Raw genomic sequence first — 21394 nt, forward strand, 5'->3', positions numbered from 1 at the left:
ATAGTGATGTATGCCTGTACCAAGAATGTTGACTTGGCTATTCAGCAAGGGAGACAAAAACCATCTAGCCTCACACGTTCCACATCGATGCTTATCTCTTCTGGTCACAGTAAATCAACTAATAGTTTAAAATTAAGTATTTTTACCCCTAATGTTATGATGATCTCAAAGCATGCTGATGGCTCTCTAAATCAGTGGCTAGTCAGTTTTGCTGAGGAATCTGCTTTTTCTACAGTTCTCAGTATTTCCCACAAATCCAGATATTGTGGTCATCGTTTTCATCTTAATGATTTAGCTTGCCACTCAGTATTACCATTATTGTTGACAACATCACACCATAATGCATTAAGGACACCAGACGTGGATAACCAAAAACAAGCTTATGTTGCTGTAAATATTGAAGAATGTTCTTTGGCACAACAGAGTAAAAGCACTGTTGACATGGCATTTCAGGATCCTAATGCAGTTTATAGTGAGCTTATTCTTTGGAGAGTTGATCCAGTTGGGCCATTGTCTTTTTCTGGAGGTGTTTCTGAGCTTGCCCGGATTAATTCTCTTCATGTTTCTGCATTTTCCAATGTGGCATGGCTGCCCACTCTTATCCCAAGTTTCTGTCTAGGTAAGCATTCTGATTTTTATTTAATAAATTTAGATTTTCTGACATTGCTTGAGGATTAAATTTTAAATGTTCGTAAATACTTTGTAGGGGCATACTGCAACTCTCCTAGTGCATGCTTTGTAGCAAGTGATGGACAATATCTAAGATTATATGAAGCAGTTATTGATGCCAAGAAACTTCTATATGAGCTTTCCAATCCTGAAATTTCTGTAAGTAAATGGCTTTTAAAAATATGTGTGTGCGTGTGTATAATGTTTTTCAGATACTTTATACTTATTGGGCATGTTCTATAATTGTGACATATAATTTTGTAATAAACGTGTATGCTTTTTAATTTTACTTCTTCGTAAATACATTGTACTGTTACAGTGATTTTAAGTTCCTTTAAAAAGAAATCATTTCTTTCATTCATTCCAGAAGTAGTTTAGTATCACATAATATGTGTTTCTGTAATACTTTTTGGTCGGAGATAAATGGGAACTAATGAAAGTATAATATAGAAATTATTAGTTTATCTGCAGTTTTTTTTTCTAGATAAGGGGAGCTGAAATAACAGGAGTGGAATTTTAATCTTAACGGAGAAAGAAAAAAGGTCTCACTTTGGTTGTAATACAGGCAGGAGTCCTTTCAACACATTGCAGAGCTTTTGTTTTAGAACCAGCAGTACTTCTTCTTGTGCCCAACTCATAGCAGTCCACCACCTGCATTATTTCAGCACCTCCAGAGAGTCAGCATTTCCACCTTTTTTGTTTTGGTGTATTAAAATATCCCCTGAGGTAACCTTCAGCCATACTGAGCTTCCTGTTTAGGAGAGTCAAGCCATCTCCTCAGCTACCAGTTAATGCTTTTGTTAATGCTCTGGTTACAGAATTGCATAGGTATCAATGGTCTGCTCCAATCCTGTTTTATTCATAAGTTATTTTTAATGCATAGTTTTTCGGAAAACAAACTTTTTCAAAATACGTATATAGCATTATGGTAGGATCACTACTATAGTAGTGAGAGCCTTTTATTTTTCAGGAATTGTTTTAAGTGCTGAGAATTTAGATGTGAACAAAAGAGACAAAAATCTGAGCTTACAATGTAGTGAAGAGATACTGTGAGGAAGGTAAAAATATATTAATAAATACTGTGGAGAGAAACAGTGTAGCTAAAGTGGTAGGGAGTGCCAAGTGAGGTACTGGTCAGAGAAAGCCTCACGAAAAAGGGACATTTGAGTAAAGAACTGATGTAGACAATGGAGCTAGTATGTGAATATTTAGAGGAAGAATATTACAGTGCCAAAGTCCTGAGGCCAGAACATGTTTGGTATGTAAAGGAGCAGCATGGAAACCACATGGCTGGAGCAGAGTAAGTGAGGTGGAAGGAGAATAGTTAGGAATGAGTCAGAAATTATCCTGTACAGATCATAGAAGGCCCCGTAGGCTGTTATGGTAACTTTGGTTTTTACTCTGGAATAACATAGAAACCATTGCAGAAAGTGACAGAGTGATATGATCTCACTTTGATTTTAAAAGGATCACTCTGGTTGCTACATAGATTAGACATGAGAAGCAAAAGTGGAATCAGACTAATTCAGGAAGCTATTATAATCTAGAAGAAAGTCAAAGGATCTTGGAATGGTAGCAAGTAGTAGTGATAAAGACTATAGGAATTGGTCAATTCTGGATGTGTTTTGAACATCAAATAGTCAAGATTGGACTGTACATGAGGTTTGTGTGAGAAAAAGAAAATGACTCCTAAGGTTTATGGCTTAGCACTATGAAGAGTAGAATTGCTTTGAGATGAGAAGAATGTTTAAGTAGAGAGATTTTGAAGAGCAAGAGGATTCAATAGCCTGGCTTTGCACATTAATTTCAAGATGCCTGTTTGATATCTAAGAGATCCAGTAGGCTAGTCTCTGGAGTTTAGAGGAAGATTGGTCTGAAGATATAAAATAAGTAGTTGTCACAATACGAGTTTAAAGTTGTGGAGCTGGATGAGATCACTGAGGGAGAGAATAGAGTTGGAAAGTAGAAGTGATAGAAGGATTGGACCTTGGGGCATTCCACTATTAAAAAGGGATGAGTATAGTGTATAATGAAACCAAGTGAAGAAAATTATTTCAAGGAGAAGAGAGTGAGCACCAAGATCAAATGCTGCTGTTAATCAAGTATGGTGAAGATTGAATTTAACAATGTGACCTTGACAAGAACAGTCAGGACATAAGTGGCTCCAGAAATCAGCATATATAAACAGTATATCAGCTTCTTTCTTTAGCTCCATCCTTCTTACCTCAAAATCAATGCTTATAAAAGCATTGATTCTTAGAACATTTCTTTGAGATTAAAGTAAGTTTTTCACATTTATGAATATAAAATACTTTTTCCCCCTTACAATAACCAAGCATTGCTTTTGTTTTCTCTGCACCAGCTGACCTGTAATTCTTATTTATTCCCTTGTAATTCCCTAGTAAGATCAAGTACTAGAATGTTTATAATGAAAGAGACTTGTGAACTTATTTAGCCCCACTTGAACATATTATTGAACTGTTATGACTGAAATTTCACATTATTTATTATTAATTATTTTTAATTTGATTGTTTAATAAAGGAGATATTAATTTTTTTAAAAAACAGAAATATGTTGGTGAAGTGTTTAGCATCGTAAGTCAACAGTCAACAGCCAGACCAGGATGCATTATTGCATTAGATCCCATTACCAAACTTGTAAGTATTATTTTTCTTGCTACTTTGCATTAGGTAAATAACATATATGTCAACTTATGTTGCTATTTATTTACATTCAGCAAGGCAAAAAAACCCAGCTGCTTCATGTTTTTCAAGAAGACTTCATTTTGAATAACTTCGAGAAGAAAAGTCTGGGAAAAGACAAAATATTATTGGATGAAGGTAAAGAAGAATTTTTATGTTATAAGAAATATTCTGTAGAGTATGTTAGGCAGTTAAAAAAGATAAATTGATATATTTCATATCACCTATTTGAAGTTAAAATTTTCCTGTGTAGGTTCGTGAAATGATTTTTCATAAATATCAGTATCTTTTTATTCTAACCGGGAAAGAAACATGAAAAATTTAAAGGGATTATTCAATTTTGTTTTTTAAAAAGCATAATAGGAATTTTTTTGTCATTAATGCATGAGTGCTCTTTGCATGGATGGGATCCTGTCCTAACAATCTAGATAGTATGGACACCTGACCTTTTAGAAACCTACAATTTTAAGCAGTTGCTTAAAACTTCAAATTATAATTTAAAGACTAAGTTTCTTAATACTTTTATAATGAAACAGTTTAAAATATTATATTAAACTCCTCCACCCAATATTAGCTGCTTATTTTGCATAAAGGAAAACAGAGCAAAATAAAGTTAAAATCTCTTGGTCATTACTTTCAATTACAGAGCCAAACCAACTCAAAAATGACTTTCCTTATAGTGTGCACCTGTTGTTTTAAAAGTCAGTTATCAAGCCTCAAGTACCACATTTTGTGTTCTAGATCATTTTTCTTCTTTTGTACATTGCTTGCCTTTTTTCATTTTTCTTCTTTGAGAAGTATTTCTTCAAGTTCTGCATTTTTATGTTGAATGTCTAATTTCTTAGCACTGCTTTCACTTATTCTGAACTATGCAAAAACACTTATAGTGCTTTTGTAACTTCTGAATATAAGGATGGAAAGATGCTTTAAAAATGGGAAATAAAGGTATCAAGTACAGGATAAAGAGTTATTTATATTAACAAAATGTTCATTGTTTTTCTTATTAAAGTATTAATAAGAATGTTAGTGTTAACAATCCAAATCTCTTTAAAACTTTTTAAAGAAGTTGCTCTTCTATGCTTAAGGTTGAGTTTTGCTGTAATCTTCATCTTTTCTAGCATTTTCTTTTTTGTGATTTTTCAATTTTTAACATTTTTTTTTTCTCTTTAAGACAAGTATTTTTTCTAGTTTTTCTTAAAATATTCAGGAATATCTTACTGACTTTTATACAAGAACGATTATTAACAGAGTTTTCCAGAACATATCCAAGAAGTTATGTTTTCATTTTATTTTACTTTAACGTCAAGAAGAGAAGAAATGTTTTACAGATGTTTTTATTATTGGTGCATTTTTTCTTGTTAGTAAAATTATCAGAAATAAATTGATTTCTGTTCTTTTTTCTTTTGTATAATCTCTTATCCTTTCCTTTCTCTTAATTCTTATCATTTAAATGCCCAACTTATTCACAACACATTACCAAAGTTATCTTTTCATTTAGTATCAAATTTTGGTTATCTTTCTTTCCTAGGGTTCCTTTGAAAACTTTTTGCCTGTGCAAATTTAAAAGGACAAAAAGATTACACTCTAATGATAGTTGCTCTCTGATTTTTTATATGTTCTGTGATTTATATAATCACATGGTGATTTATATAATTTATATAATGTAATTTTTCTTTACATAATTTTGTACATAATGAAGACTAGCTTATAATTTAAAAAGGCTTGGATTAAAAGCTTGGATTAAAAACTTAAAATTTTTAAAAGTTTTTTTCAGGGAATAATGTACCACTTATTTTGTGATATATTTTAGATAGATGCATTTTCTTTTTAAGTTTAGAATAACTTATGTGCTGCTTAAATTATGCAATTTTGACTAAGAAAAATTTTCTTGAATAATACATTATGTAATGAATACTTATATTTTGGTCCTTAGATAACTTTCATTAATAGGTCATTTCATTACAGAACTTATTTACTTCAAAATATGTTTGGCAACACAATTTTCATCATGAGATGTTGACTTAAAGTATCTATCTCATAGTTCTGATCTGTTCAGGAATTTTCTACTTAATATGGTCCAACTTATGTGAACATTATATTATATTAGATGGCTGTAATATGTGATTTTTTAAAGCATATCAATTCAAAAATGAAATTTAAGCATAGCATATTTGTAAAAATTTTAAGTTAATACAAATTCATATGATAAAGAAGTTGCTTACATTCTATAATTCCAGTTTGTATTTGGAACTTTAGATATGAGTTTTGATTTTTTTTTAAATTATTGTTTTGACTTGGTATATGTAATAAATTGTCTCATTTATGCATGTAAGTAGTGAAAAAATATTATTAATACCTCCAGGCAGCTCACCTAATGGATTTTCTGAAAAATTCTACCTAATTGTAATAGAGTGCACTCAAGACAACCGTTCATTGTTACACATGTGGAATTTACATTTAAAATCTATTCCTGTTTCATTAGGTGAGTCTTGTCTTTTCTGAACTTTAAGTAGGTTTATATTAACATTATATATAGTTAGATAGTTCAGTGCATATTGTTAAAGCTGTTCTTATTAAGTGATAATATAGTTTATTCAGCTAATTAAAAAACAATGATTTTCTGATTTTGTTATAAAGAATCATATTAATATGTTTATCTTTTATAAGATAGTTTTGGATTATGAAATGTAACAATTATAATGTTTATAGGTTTCCCCCAACTCCCCTTGGTTTTCGGTTCTTATGTTTTTATAGATGAAAAAGTAGATACCAAAATATCTGAAGCAGTTTGGCAGCCAGAAGAACATTATTCTTCTTCTCCAGAGAAGATCCTGTCTCCTTTTTCACAGAAGTATCAGGCTTGCAGAGCAAATCTCCAGAGTACCAGCAAACTGACTTTGTCTTCAGAAATGGTTTATAGCCAAGAGTTGCATTTGCCAGAAGGAGTTGAGATAATAAGTGTGAAGCCATCAGCAGGTTCGTAAATTTTGTGAAAAGAGACTAAACAAACTTTGTAATCCAAGAGTGTTCACTAGGTATTTAAAAATCGATGAAGTACCTCTTTTTAAATCCACACAGAAGCAGAAATGAAAAGAATATCTTATTCCTATATTGAAAACTTAAATTTTTAATTGTTTTCAGATTACTCTGACCTGTCAGCTAGTAATAGTCTTAAATATTGATTTCTAAACTAAAAATTTTTTAAATCCTTTTGTGAAGACAAAGTGCGGAGATAGTAATGTTGCACCTTATTTGCCCAGAGCCATATGCTGTGAAAGGTTCTGAGTTGTGGTTGCTGGTATATATACTTATCATCTTAGGGCAATGGTTCTCAAAATGTGATCCCTGGATGAGCAGCATCAGCATTACCTGGAAACTTGTTGGAGATCAAAATTCTTGGGCTGTACCCTTGACTTACTGAATGGCAACCTCTGGAGTCTGTCTTCACAAGCCTTCCAGGTGATTCTAATGCACACAGAAGGTAAAGAACCACTGTCCTAGGGCAGCAGTCCTCAACTTTTTTGACACCAGAGACTGGTTCTCTTATGAGAATCTAATGTCTGATGATCTGAGGTAGAGCTGAGGCAGTGATGCGAGTGCTGGCGAGCAGCTGCAAACCCAGATGAAGCTTCGCTCTCCCTTGCTCACCTCTCACCTCCTGCTGTGCGGCCTGGTTCCTAACAGGCCATGGACTGGTAACAATTCGTATCCTGGGGATTGGAGTCCCCTGTTCAAGGATATCAAGAAAACCAAGACAAAATTCATCTTCTTATCACTCAGTTTTTCCATTTTCATAGTCAAAGTGTGGGTTTTGGTCTTTTCTACTTCTCTCTCATTTTTTTTTTAGCTGGTTACTTTGATTGCTTTTCACTTTGCCACATTGTTATCTTTTCTAATTGGTAAAGTTAGCAAGAGTAGATGTATTAACAGTGTTCAGATAATACTTGTATTCTACTTCTTTGTATATTTTAATAAAAGAGGCATATGTACAAGGAAAGTTAAAGTTTAAAAAAGAATGACTTTTGCATTGACACACTTTTTAAGAGCTATTGTCTTTAGCCAGAACAGTATGATCTTCACTATTGCATTCCAATTAAAATAATATGGCAAATGTAAGAGAAACTGAATATTTCTAAAAACAACCCTCTTATTTAACTTGGCCCAAGTTGAGTTTAGAAGAAGAAAAGAAGTTCTAAGGAAAAAGAAGAAATTTGTTTTTTTGGCAAAGCAGTAGCATATGGTACAGTAGTTCCCCCTTATCATTGGAGGATAAGTTCCAAATTACTAGTGGCTGCTTGAAACCGAGGATAGTACCAAACCCTATACAAGCTATGTTTTTTCCTATACAGATATACCTTTTCACTTAAAGTGCTTTACAGCTTCTCTTTGGCGTATCTGAATTGCCAGCATCACTACTCTTGGGCTTTGAGGCCAGTATTAAGATAAGAGTTACTTGAACATAAGCATTGTGATACTACAACAGTCCATCTGATAACAGAGATGGCTACTAAGTGACCAAGTGTGGCTCCATTGGACAAAGGGATTATTCATGTCCTGGGTGAGACGGATGAAAACGGACAATGTAAGATTTCATCCTGCTACTTAGAACGACATGCAATTGAAAACTTATGAATTGTTTATTTTTGGAATTTTCCATTTACTATTTTTGAATTGCAATTGACCGTGGATAATTGAAACCATGGAAAATGAACTGCAGATAAGGGGGAACTACTGTAAAAGTTTTATTCCTAGTCTTAAGAATTTTTTTTTAATCCAGGCTTTTGGGAAGGATAAGCTCTTTATTCTCTGTTCAGCTTATAGAAACCAACATACAATGCTAATTGTGTCCTTTTGCAATATTGCCATATTCCTTGAAGAGTTTAAAAAAAATTTATTACCGTTATGTTGAAATATGCTTTTAAAAGATGATAAATGTTCAGTATAACATTTCTTATAATTAGTAGTTTATGTTGAATAGCTTAGGGCGGATTGGCAATACTTACCTGTTTTATAAACAAGTTTGAGTGGATCATAGCAACACATATTCGTTTGCTTTTGTGTATGGCTACTTTTGTTCTACAATGGCAAAGTTGAGTAGCTGCAACAGAGAACCTGTGGCTAGCAAAGCCTAAAATAGTTATTACTATCTCACCCTTTAAGAAAAAGTTTGCTGACCCCTGGTTTAGGAAATTAAGAGTATATAGTTACACTGAGTCCAAGAAAACGTTATGTCTCACTTTTTCAGCATCAGTTATAACAAATACTCTTTAATAATTGAGGGCCCATTTAGTACTTAGGTAAGCATGGCCAATTCCAAAAATTGTGTTGAAAAATAAGGAGAAGGAGCCACGAATGTATTTTTAAATGTATTTTTAAAATGTATTTATGTCTTTAAAATGAGATTTACAATAATATATAAAACTAACAAAGAGTTGTGAAAAGAATATTGGGTTGAGATTCAGGAAAAGAATTTAGGTTTTCTAATTCTTCCTTAGTCTAGCTGTTTGATTTAGGCATAAGATACTTAACACATTTGATTGAGGGTCTTTGCCTGTAAAATGCAAGAATTGAGGTAAATTATCTCAGAATTCTCTTTCAGCTCTATATTTTGGTAATACTGTCCTTTTTATATGTCTTCTTGATGTTATTAAAAACTTCTTACTGATCTTGCTGACCCTTATACTAAATATAGACTGTTACGTTGTTTACAGTAACATGTTAACAGTGACATGTACTAAAACCTTTAGTACATGAAAATATTAATATTTAACCAAATTTGACATTTTGTTAATGGATTATTTTTAGGTCATTTGAGTTCTTCTTCCATATATCCTATATGCAGCGCTCCCTACTTATTGGCAACTTCATGCTCAGATGAGAAAGTAAGATTCTGGAGATGCAGAGTAACAGATGGAGAATCTGCCACATCAAAGAATGGGAAAATGGATCTTGTATATATTTGGGAAGAATGGCCATTACTTATTGAAGATGGACTTCAGAGCATTAGTAGTATAACTGTACCTGGTAGGCCTATAGAAGTTAGCTGTGCACACACAAATCGTTTAGCAGTAGCATATAAGCAGCCTGCATCTAATAGTAGATCTTCTCAGGACTTTGTTATGCATGTAAGTATATTTGAATGTGAGTCTACAGGAGGTTCATGTTGGGTCCTTGAACAGACAATTCATTTAGATGAGTTAAATACAGTGTTGGATTCTGGGATTAGCATTGACAGCAATTTAGTGGCCTATAATAAACAAGAAGTATATTTATCCAATAAAGATAGTATAACATCAAACATAAGGCATTTGGTTCACTTAGATTGGATGTCTAGAGAAGATGGTTCTCATATCTTGACTGTAGGAATTGGATCAAAACTTTTTATGTATGGACCTCTGGCTGGGAAGGTACAAGAAGAGACTGGTAAGGAAAGCCTGGCATTTCCTCTCTGGGAGAGTACAAAAGTTGTGCCTCTTTCTAAATTTGTACTTTTACGAAGTGTAGATTTGGTTTCTTCTGTAGAAGGCTTTCCACCTTTTCCTGTTTCTTTATCATGGGTCCGGGATGGCATCCTGGTGGTAGGAATGGATTGTGAAATGCATGTATATTCCCAGTGGCAGCCATCTTCTAAACAAGAACCTGTTATAACAGATTCGTACAATGGGAGCACTCCATCTATAATAAGTTTAATAAAACAGAGTAACTCATCAAATTCTGGATTACATCCTCCAAAGAAAACTCTGACTCGATCCATGACCAGTCTTGCACAGAAAATTTGTGGAAAGAAAACTGCATTTGATCCTTCTGTGGACATGGAGGATTCAGGTCTTTTTGAAGCAGCTCATGTTCTTTCCCCAACTTTACCTCAGTACCACCCCTTGCAGCTTTTGGAACTCATGGATCTTGGTAAAGTTCGAAGAGCAAAGGCCATCTTGTCGCATCTTGTCAAGTGCATTGCTGGAGAAGTTGTGGCTCTGAATGAAGCTGAGTCCAATCATGAGCGCCGCCTTAGGTCTCTCACTATCAGTGCCAGTGGAAGCACTACCAGAGACCCCCAGGCATTCAACAAGAGTGAAAATACAGATTACACAGAAATAGATTCTGTCCCTCCACTTCCTTTATATGCCTTACTTGCAGCAGATGATGATAGCTATTACTCATCTTTGGAGAAATCTAGTAATCAGAGTACCTTAAATAACTCAAACCAGTTGTCAAAAGAAAGTTATGATGAACTGTTTCAGACCTCAACTTTAATGACTGATAGTTATGTGTTAGAGACAGATGAAGAAAATACAAAGCCCAAGGTTATTGACCTTTCACAGTACAGTCCAACTTACTTTGGTCCTGAGCATGCTCAGGTTCTTTCTGGCCACTTACTTCATTCTAGTTTACCAGGACTCAGCAGGATGGAGCAGATGTCTTTAATGGCCTTAGCAGACACAATCGCAACTACCAGCACTGATATTGGAGAAAGCAGAGACAGAAGCCAAGGTAAAATTGGGTATAGGACTAGAGGAAAAACTGATGATATTTTGACTTATTTACATAGAAAAAAATCTAAACTTTTATAAAAATGATGCTCATGAAGGTTTTTGCTGACTTCACAGTAGTTTTTGCTTGAATGTATACTATTCTATAAATCACAGTCTCTGAGAAATTATATAAATATTCTTTATGCCAGTCATTTTAATTTTTACCTAATTGTCTCCTTAATAGTGTTAAAGATCCAGCTGTATCCCTGAGTTTAGCAAAAGTTAACATTCTTATTAAATATTACTTTAACTGAAAATGTGCTTTCTGCTTTATTTTTCTCATGTTATTTGGTTTTTAAATAGTGAGGTTTTTTTATTTTTTTTTATTTTTAGTATTAATGTATACTCCTACTTAGGATAATGAAAATAAATATAATCAAATTAGGTCTTTTCCTCACCCAGAAGGCTTTTTTTTTCTTCTTAATTTCCTGAGTTATGAACAAATTTGAATGTAGACTTCTCATCAAATTGCAAATAAGATCTGAAATTACAAGTTCTGCCTTGTGTACTAGATAGAGATCAGTAGGCGATACCCCTTCAATTGTGCTTGGAAGGAAAATATAGGGTAAATTTAAGAAAAAATAATAAAAATTAAAAATTTAAGAAAAAAGTTGGTCATGAATCATGACACTTTTACTTGAAAAAATATTACTAGTAGATATTATTTTTAATGTAATATATTGTGTTTTATGTTTTTAATTGTTTAAAGTAAAAATCAGGCATTCCTACCATATAACTATTTCCTTCACTGTTAAGAGCAGATTGTTGGGATAGATATATGACTTGAATCAATATGAGAAATATTGTAACATATACCACAGAGGAAGTTAAACTATTTTAAGATTTAATCACATTTTAACTTAAATTTAAGGTTCAGATCAGAGGAGATCTGATTATAAAAATTGCCACAGACCCTAAGTCAATCCATTCTCTTCATTATTTTTCAAATTATTTAACTGTACTACTAGTTTCTGTAAAGTATATTTATATAGAAAAAAGAAATACTAGAGATATTTAGGTAACTTTTTCAGTTTCAGAATGTTTTGTCTGCATTTGGCGCTGTGACATTTGCCGCTTACGAGAATTATTAGTATTGACTTATATTTTGCTGATGGATTGGTTTTTTATAAATAAAAATAAGTAATATTTTTTTTTCTTTTTTATAGGTGGAGAAACTCTTGATGAATGTGGGTTAAAATTTCTTTTGGCTGTTCGACTTCATACTTTTCTTACAACTTCCCTTCCTGCTTATCGAGCTCAACTCCTTCACCAAGGTGATTTTTGTAGTATTCTATTAAAAGGAAGTAAGGCTAGTAGAAGAAGAAGAAAGATTTGAGAACTTTTTAAGTTTGTTTTGGCTCAGATATGATAATGATGAAAAATTTGACACATTCTAAGTTTTCTTAATTTATTTTTTAAAATATTTATTTCCACTTAATTTTCTTTGCTTAAAATATTGGAACTTTCTTGGTAGATGGAAAGAGTTAATAAAGAAATAGAAATATTTAGCAATTAGGCAGTTGAACGTTCTGTGTTGTTTCAAATGCATTATACATTAAAGACTAATTAGTATCATATCTTTAATTTCTTCTTTAGATTTTCTTTTTTCTTTTAACATTTATCTATATTCAGCTGTTTTCTCTAAAATTTGAAAAACATTTTTGTTATAGAAAAAATGCTTATTTAATTTTTAATTATTTAAAAAAAAGAATAACCCCAAAAGTACTTTTAACATTAATGTGTATTTTAGATATTAGTTTAACAATATTTCAGATACTGTTACATACTCTTAGTGAGGACTCTCAAAGTAACAGAAGCACTTAAGTTTAAGGTAACATAAAACAGGACATTTATTGGCCCAGGAAGTGCAAGAGATAGAGCTGGCTTCCAGCATTATTGGCTCTATAGTTTTAAACTGTTACTGAGACTCTACTGGTTAGCCTCTGCTAATTGGTCTTTGTCTCTTACTTTTCCTTTCTATCTGTTTCTCTTCCTGCTTTCTACTTCCCCTCATTTTACATTTAGCTTTGGAAAAGTAAAGCTTAAATAATTAATTAGGAATGGAGCTGGAATTTAATGTATGTATTCTGGTTTCAGAGTCTTTATAGTCTTAAGTTCTGTTCACCAAGCTATACGGTCTATTTGATGCTTTTTTAATTTCATGGAATAAAATGAACAATACAAATGTTGACTGAGAGGATAAGAATCAGCTTTTTGTAAAATAGGTTTTTAATTTTTTTAATTACAGTTAGTGAATGATATTGTCTTAGTTTTAAGTGTACAACATAGTGATTAGACATTTATATAGCTTACAAAGTGATCACCCCAATAAACCTAGTATCCATCTGATACCATACATAGTTACTACATTATTATTGACTATATTCCTTATGCTGTACTTTACATCATCATGACTATTCGGTAACTACTAAGAAATCTGTATTCTTAATCCCTTCCCCATTTTCACCCACCCCCAAACTCCTCCCATCTGGCAACCATCAAAATGTTCTTTGTATCTCTCTCTGAGTTTGTTTCCGTTTTGTTTATTTTGTTCTTTGGATTCCACACATAAGTGAAATCATATGGCATTTATCTTTGTCTGACTTATTCCACTCAGCACAATACCCTCTAGGTCCATCCATGTTGTTGCAGATGGCAAGATTTCATTTTTTATATGGCTGAGTAATATTCTATTGTATATATGCACTACCTCTTCTTTATTCATTCATCCATTGATAGACACCCAGGTAGCCTCCATATCTTGGCTATTGTAAATAATGCTGCAGTGAATGTAATGGATTCACACGTTCCTTTAAAATAGTGTTTTCGGTTTCTTCAGATAAATACCCAGAAGTGGAACTGGGTCCTTCTTCGTCTCTTGTATAGCCTTTGCTTTAAAGTCTGTTTTGTCTGGTGTAAGTATTGAAACCCCAGCTATTTTGTTTGTTTTTATTTTCATTAAACATCTTTTTCCATCCCTTTACTTTCAGTCTATGTGTGTTTTTTGATTTGAAGTGAGTCTCTTGTAGGCAGCATATCTAGAGGTCTTATTTTCTTACCCATTTAGCCACCCTATCTTTTGATTGGAGCATTTAATCCATTTACATTTAAAGTAATTGTTGATATGTAGTTATTGCCATTTTATTATTCGTATTTTTAACTTAATTAGTTTCAAGTACACAATATATTGGTTAGACATTTATATAGTTTATAAAACGATCCCCCTAATTGCTCTTTCTCTCCTCTGGCTCTCCACCTGGCCATTACATTAATGCTAACTGCATTCCCTATGCCGTGCTCCCCATCCTCGTGACTGTCTATCAGCTACTAATTTGTACTTCTTTAACCTGTTACCCCATTCTCATATTTTTGATCTTTTTAATTTCTTCTTATTCTTAAAGAAGTCCTTTCAACATTTCCTGTAATACTGGCTTGATGGTAATGAACTTTGTTAGCTTTTTCTTGTCTGGGAAACTGTCTTTCGATTCTAAGTGATAGCCTTGCTAGGTTGAGTAATCTTGGTTGTAGACCCTTTTCATCACTTTGAGTATTTTGTGCCATTCCCTTCTGGCCTGCAAAGCTTCTGTTGAGAAATTCGCTGACAGTCTTTTGGGAGCTCCCTTGTAGATAACTAACTGCTTTTCTCTAGCCGTTTTCAAGAGTCTCTCTATGTCTTTAACCTTTGACATTTTAATTATGATGTGTCTTGATGCGGACCTGTTTGAGTTAATCTTATGTGGGACTTTTTGCACTTCCTGGGCTTGTGTGTCTATTTGCTTCACCAAGTAAGGGAAGTTTTCCATTATTATTTCTTGAAGTAGATTTTCAGTTCTTTTCTCTCTCTTCCTTCTGGTATCCCTATGATGTGAATGTTGATATGCTCCCAGAGGCTCCTTAAACTGTCTTCATTTTTTTGAATTCTTTTTGTTGTTGTTGCTCTTCTGATTGGGTGTTTTCTGCTACCTTATCTTCTAAATCACTGATTTATCTAATCTACTGTTGATTCCTCCTAAGGTAGTCTTCATTTATTGTATTCTTCATTTGTGATTGGTTCTTTTTTATGTTTTGTATTTCTACTTTTATGTTTTCAATCTCTCAGTTCTCACTGAGTTCATCTAATCTTCCCCTAAGTTCATTGAGTTTTTCTGGGACATGTTTCTTTGTCTCCTCAAGTTTTTCTGGGACATGTTTCTTTGTCTCCTCATTTTGGCTTCCTCCCTGTGTTTGTTTCTATGTCTTAGGTAGGGCTGCTATTTCTCCTTGGCTTAGTAGAGTAGCCTTATGTTGTAGGTGTCCTATGGAGCCCAGTGGCACAGTCTCCCTGGTCACCTGACCTGAGTGCTTCAGGTGTGTTCCTTTTATGGGTTGAGCCTTGATTGCTGTTTGCACATCAACATGAGAGATTGATCCTTGGGCTGATTGGCTGTGAGACTGGTCAGTGACTAGAGTAGAGGAGCTGTTGTACAGGAGCTGACCTTACAGAGCAGAATTAGCTTTAGCAGGGCTCTGGTGCCAGTCTAGTCTGCCTTTTGGGTGCATTATCTTCGAATGTGGCCCTGAGTAGTACTCTGGCTCAGACCAAAGCTGGCTACCATGTTTACAGGCCAAGGCCTCCTGGAAGGTGCCCTGCTGCAGGCCAAGTTCAGCCACAGCCTGTTCCCTGTCTGGGGTCATATTGCATGAGCCACCAAGGAATCTGTGGAGAGCCATCTTCCATGCTGGGCTTTGATGTGCCTCGAGCTATAAATCAAGGCCAGATTCCACTAGTGCCAGGCTTAGGGCTGCTCAGTAATAGGTATGAGATATGCCGAGGCAAGATGCTGCTTATTTAGATTTTGTGAACCTTTGAGAGATTTAAGGAAAGTCCCCAGAGTAAGCCAAGTAAGGTCATATCTCAGGGAAACACTGAGGCAGAGTAGTCAGTTTGATAGAGACTCAGACATGGTGGCCTGGGTCTGTACACCAGGCAGGAGAGTGCTCAACAAAGGCACAATGGCTTCTGCCTGCACTTCTGTGTGGGAGAAAGCTGCTGCCCCCTGCCCTCACCCTGAAACCAGACAACTCAGTTCCTCCCCAGATGTCCCTGGTGCCTTTTGAGCTGCTGCCTGAGTACTGGAGCTCGGAGTGAGTGAGTCCATCACCGAGTAAGTCCACACATGGGCTCTGAAGAGCAATGTCTTTGACTCCCATGGCCCTATATTTCACACTGCTACAATATCTGCTGGTTTTCACAGCCAGAAATTGTGATGGCTTCTTTTCCTGGAACTAGACCCTGGATTAGGAAGCCCTGAGTGGGGCCAGGACCCTACGGTCCTCCAGGGGACCTCCATAGCCAAGATATTCCTCCCGATTCTCAACCCCCACACACAGGTGTGGGACCAGCCTATTCCATGTCTCCGTCCCTCTTACCAGTCTCAAGGTGACCTCTTCTGTGAGTCCCTAGTTGTAGAACTTCTGTTCAGCTAGACTGTATTCTACTCCCAATGATGGCTGTCCTGTAGTTGTAATTTTGATGTGCTCATGAGAGGAGGCAAGCACAGTATTTATCTACTCTGCTGTCTTGACCAGAAACCCAAGATGAGAATCACCTTGAAGAAGAATCATACTAGTATATAAAGTATTGCTTTAAATGTTTGTCATTTCCTAAGAAAAGTTCATGGATAATAGCTAGAGAACAAAAATACTCAACCCAGTGACATTTGCCAAAACATTTTCTTTTTGAAAATATATTTTTTAAATATAGAAAATATGTGTCCATTGTTGAAAATATCGAAGTGATAGAATTGTTTAGAGAAGCTAGGAAAAAAATAACCCATATTCCCTCTAGCCTTAAACACTTAATTGTAACTTTTGAGTCTCATGTAAAGTTTAGACATTTTTATTGCAAATATGGAACATACATTTCTGATAATCATTGTATAATCATGCTTATATTTCTTATAAACATTACTTTTGTCATTTCTTCAGGCTTGTCTACTAGTCATTTTGCCTGGGCATTTCACTCAGTAGCAGAAGAAGAACTGCTGAACATGTTGCCGGCACTGCAGAAAGATAATCCCACTTGGTCTGAACTGAAAGCTATGGGTGTGGGGTGGTGGGTCCGGAATACTCGCATCTTACGCAAATGTATAGAAAAGGTAGGTAATTTATATTGCTATAAAAGCGAATTAATATATTTTGGATGTTCCTTCTAATGACAGTCCATACTTTTTCTCCTGTTATTCTTTTTGAAGCAGTAACAAATGATTTTAAATAATCTTTATATTTGAAAATATCATGTTAAATTTTAAAATGCATATTCTAATTCTAGTTGACACATTTGTTTACTAGTATATTTCTGGTTTTTACAAAATAACATCTATGTATGTTTAGAAAAATAAAATAGTATAGAAGAGCTTATAATGAAAAGTATAGTTCTAATCCTACCTTTCTTTATCCTTGGAGGCCACCAGCACAAATTATTTTGTAATTATCAAGTAAATAAATAAATGTATGTATACATGCATGCATTTATATATACATTTTTTAATTTATTGAACATTTAAAAAGATAATATGTGCCAGTTTGTATATGAAGGAAACTTGTCACTTAAGTATTTATGTGAAATTTTCACCAATATTTTCTAATTATAGGTAGCCAAAGCAGCCTTTTATAGAAAGAATGATCCTTTAGATGCTGCCATTTTTTACCTTGCAATGAAAAAGAAAGCTGTGATTTGGGGATTATATAGGTAGGTGAGAAAACTGTGCATTAAAATGAAAAAAATTTTCATAAGGAATAAATGTATGAAGTAAAGATTTGTTCTTATTAGTGTGATTAGTAAATATTCTTAGTTATTTTTATATTTAAGGAGATACTTCATAAAGAAGAAGCCCAGGTGTTTTCCAGAGCAAAAGATACCGATGAGGTCACTTTAGTTTGTTTTCAGGTTTATCAGTCCAGAAAAATATTCTTTTGCTTATTTTAAGAATATCTTGTGATGTTCCTATAGGACAAAGAACTAAACCAGAAGTTTGTATCTGTTGTGGGAAGAAGATGAATTGGTATAGTCTGGAACAGGCATCTACCTTGTGCCCTATTAAGAGCTCGTGGACGAGGCTATCCTTCCAAACTGCTGTCCTCCTGTGGGCCTAGACCCCATTCTTGAGCTTGGGTCACTTAGAATTTTCCTCTTTCATTTGTCCTTGGCAAGACTTGGTGAAAATGATTACCATAAATACAAATACTATTTGTTTTGAGTTCAATTCCGGATGAAACCACATCAACAGCAACCTTTGGGGGAAAATCATGGTACCAATCAGATTTTTAAGAGATTAGATCTTTTAGGATTGTTTCAAATCAGGACAGATTCTTTAGGTTTTGATCACCAAAGTCATCCTTAGATGGGCAGTGGGGATAAAGAGTGATTGAAGAGGTTTAAACGGTGAATTAGCATAGAAGTTGATATAAATTATATATATTCTCATGGATTTAAAAATAATTTTTCATAGTGCTGTTGATGTACTTTGTAGTTTGAAAGAAATTTTTACAGTAATCTCTGAGATACATATGAAAAAGTAAATGTTTACCAGAAATATTTTTTTTTTTCTGAAAAGAAGCAGATATATAGTAAGTTATGAACTGACAAATGTTTCTTTTGAGTCTGAACCTTTAAGGAGCTAACTTTATAAAATTTGTTTTAATGTAGAACCATTCTGTTTCAGAACTTTTATACATTTTTTTCTTATTTATAGATCCCAAAAAGACACCAAGATGACACAGTTTTTTGGACACAATTTTGAAGATGAGCGATGGCGTAAAGCAGCTTTAAAGAATGCTTTTTCTTTGTTAGGCAAACAAAGATTTGAACATTCTGCAGCATTTTTTCTTTTAGCGGGTTGCCTGAGAGATGCAATTGAGGTAATGAAACCTTTATAAAATTAGTATTGTCATTCTTAAGCTGTTTATCTGGAGCTGAATTTTTTTTATTTTTTTTTTATTTCAACTTAAATATAGTGGAAATAACACAAGGCTAAATATTTAAAGTAACAGATAATATTTAATAGTGACTTTTAAAATTTTGTCATTTAGCTTGAATGATATCTATACAGAATTAAGATTAAGTATGTTGTGTTGGTTGGTAAAGATAGGTAGTTGATCTGAGTCATGAAGAGTATTCATGAACAAGTTAAATAAAAAAGTTTGTCGTATCTTTTTAAACATATTTGAACCTCTATTTGGTTCTGTCTTAGTTGATGAACCTTAGCAAATTTTTAACTGATTATTTCCCAGTAAGCCTTAAAAAAATTATGAACATTTAAGATTCAACATTTCTATCTCAAATTGCCCTTTTGCTCAAAATTTTATAGAAATGATTCAGATAACTTTTTAATTTGGAAACATAGTCTGCTGAGGTGGATGGGGAAGAGTAAAAGTTCAAGAATAAAACAAAATATGTCATTTGAATTGATGCTATTAAGAATTATTTAGTATTTCCTCATTAGGTATATTCTTTTTACAAATATATATTTCATACTAGCAGGTAGATTTGCAAGTTATTAGCATAAAGACTTACTAAAGGTAGCAGTATATGTTTTATTTGTTTATGTCCTTATTTGTCAATTTCTGTTATTAATAAAGCCTTGTGTTCATCTAGTTATTAGTGAGTCAGTCGAATTTATCTTAAATGAAAGATACCCCTGCCCACTTATAAACAATATTTCTTTTTTTTTTTTAAGGTTTGTCTTGAGAAACTGAATGACATCCAGTTGGCTCTTACAATAGCAAGACTCTATGAGTCTGAATTTGATAAATCTGTAACATATAAATCTATTTTACGTAAAAGAGTTTTGGGAATTGATTCTCCTGTCAGTGAACTCAATTCATTGAATATCAATATGCATTATGATCCTTTTCTTCGAAGTATGGCATATTGGATTTTGGAAGATTATAGTAGTGCTCTGGAAACATTAATAAAGCAACCTATCAGAGAGGATGATGGTAAGCTGCTCTTCTAAGATGTTAATGATTAAGAGTTTTATTAGTATTTGCTGGATACAGAACATACTGTTGGGTACTAAGAGTAACATAAAGCAAGTTGAAGTCATGGTCTAAGACTTTATGATTTAGTTGGGGACACAGTTATGTATACTTTCTTTTTTTGGGTTTGGGTTTTTTGTTTTTTTTTTCCACTAAAATAAATCCTTTGAAAAGCTAGGACTTTGGATTTTTTGTTTTTATGAAATCAGTGTATTGAACATAATTATAAACATTTGAATATGAATGTTTTGAAGAAAATACTGATATAAAGTCAGTTTATCTTAGGTTGAAGTTAGTGTATTAATTCATTTTATAATTTTTATAGTAAAATATGTTTATTATAAAGAAAGTTGACTTAAGTGATGTGATTAAAAATCTCTTGATTGTCTTGTTCATGAATGAGGGCAGAGAATTTTTTTAAAGTTCCCTTTCGAGTCTACTTCTGCCTTTTGTTTTTAGATATTAGTATAAAATAGAACTCTATATAATTTTATGAAAAAATGATGAGATATGCTTTTCAAGTATTTTTCCATAGGTAAAATTGAATTGTGTATGATAGGTGATATAGTAGGTATCATATCATTTGGAGTACTAATTAGAAAAAGGTTCTAGTTCATAAGTTTTCATATAGCTTCATTCAATTAGGAAGTATCATGTGTCTTATTATGAGAGGTTTATGAGAAAGCCATGCTACTCAGTTGTTCCAGTCTCCTAGTCATCTGAACTGAAGATTTCCAAACTGGCCTCTGTGACGAAAGCGGAAAAGAAAAGATCTTTTCCAGTCACTTATTTTATACCAAATAGTCATGTCAAAAATGTATTTTGATTTTGGATTAATATATGATTACATACTTTCAGAGCCAATTAAAACTGTATTCTAGAAGAAAATTTTAAAAGATATTAGTGGCTTGGACCAGGATGATAGGAGTGGAGACAGAGAGAAGTGATCGGATTTGGAATATAACTTTAAGGTTGACTAGATAGGACTGGATTGGTTATGGAATGTGAAGGGAATAAGAACGAAGGATAACTCTTGGGGTTTTAGCTTGAGCAGCAAGAAAATGCTATGGAAAAGACTGGGAGCAGATTTGGGGGAGTGTTGCTTTAGATAGAGAAGACTTCTCTGATAAGGTGACCTTTGAGCAGAGACTTAATTGAAATGAATGAGTAGTCAGTGTAGATAACTGGGTAAAGAGGTTTAGATCAAGGGCTCACTAAATAAAAAGGTCCTGAGGCAAGAGTATGTACCTGTAAGTGGAAATGTGATACAGGCCTTTGGATGTAGTAGTCTAGATTTACAGGGTGAAGTTGGGACTGGTAATAGAGATGTGCAAGTTATTAGCATAGAGATGGTATTTAAAGACATGAACTGAGTTAATGCAGGGAATATAGATAGAAAAGCAATCAAGTACTGAACTCTAGGATGCTTTACATTCAAAGGTAGAGTAGATGAGGAAAATCTAGCAAAGCAG

At 33.6% G+C, this 21394-nt stretch overlaps 1 protein-coding gene across 1 annotated transcript in view; it reads left to right on the top strand.

The window, feature by feature from the left end:
* Nucleotides 1–21394, top strand: part of DMXL1 (Dmx like 1) — a 120515-nt gene that overhangs the window by 42259 nt on the left and 56862 nt on the right. The window contains 12 exon segments of the mRNA XM_025047731.1: nt 1–619; nt 707–828; nt 3238–3327; nt 3408–3510; nt 5735–5854; nt 6127–6348; nt 9178–10863; nt 12071–12178; nt 16872–17041; nt 17537–17634; nt 18638–18803; nt 19622–19883. The exon segment at nt 1–619 is cut by the window's left edge and continues 40 nt beyond it. Of these exon segments, the coding sequence (XP_024903499.1) occupies nt 1–619; nt 707–828; nt 3238–3327; nt 3408–3510; nt 5735–5854; nt 6127–6348; nt 9178–10863; nt 12071–12178; nt 16872–17041; nt 17537–17634; nt 18638–18803; nt 19622–19883 (3766 nt within the window).

The sequence above is a fragment of the Pteropus alecto genome, unplaced genomic scaffold (assembly GCF_000325575.1).
Source record: "Pteropus alecto unplaced genomic scaffold, ASM32557v1 scaffold20, whole genome shotgun sequence".
NCBI lineage: Eukaryota > Metazoa > Chordata > Mammalia > Chiroptera > Pteropodidae > Pteropus > Pteropus alecto.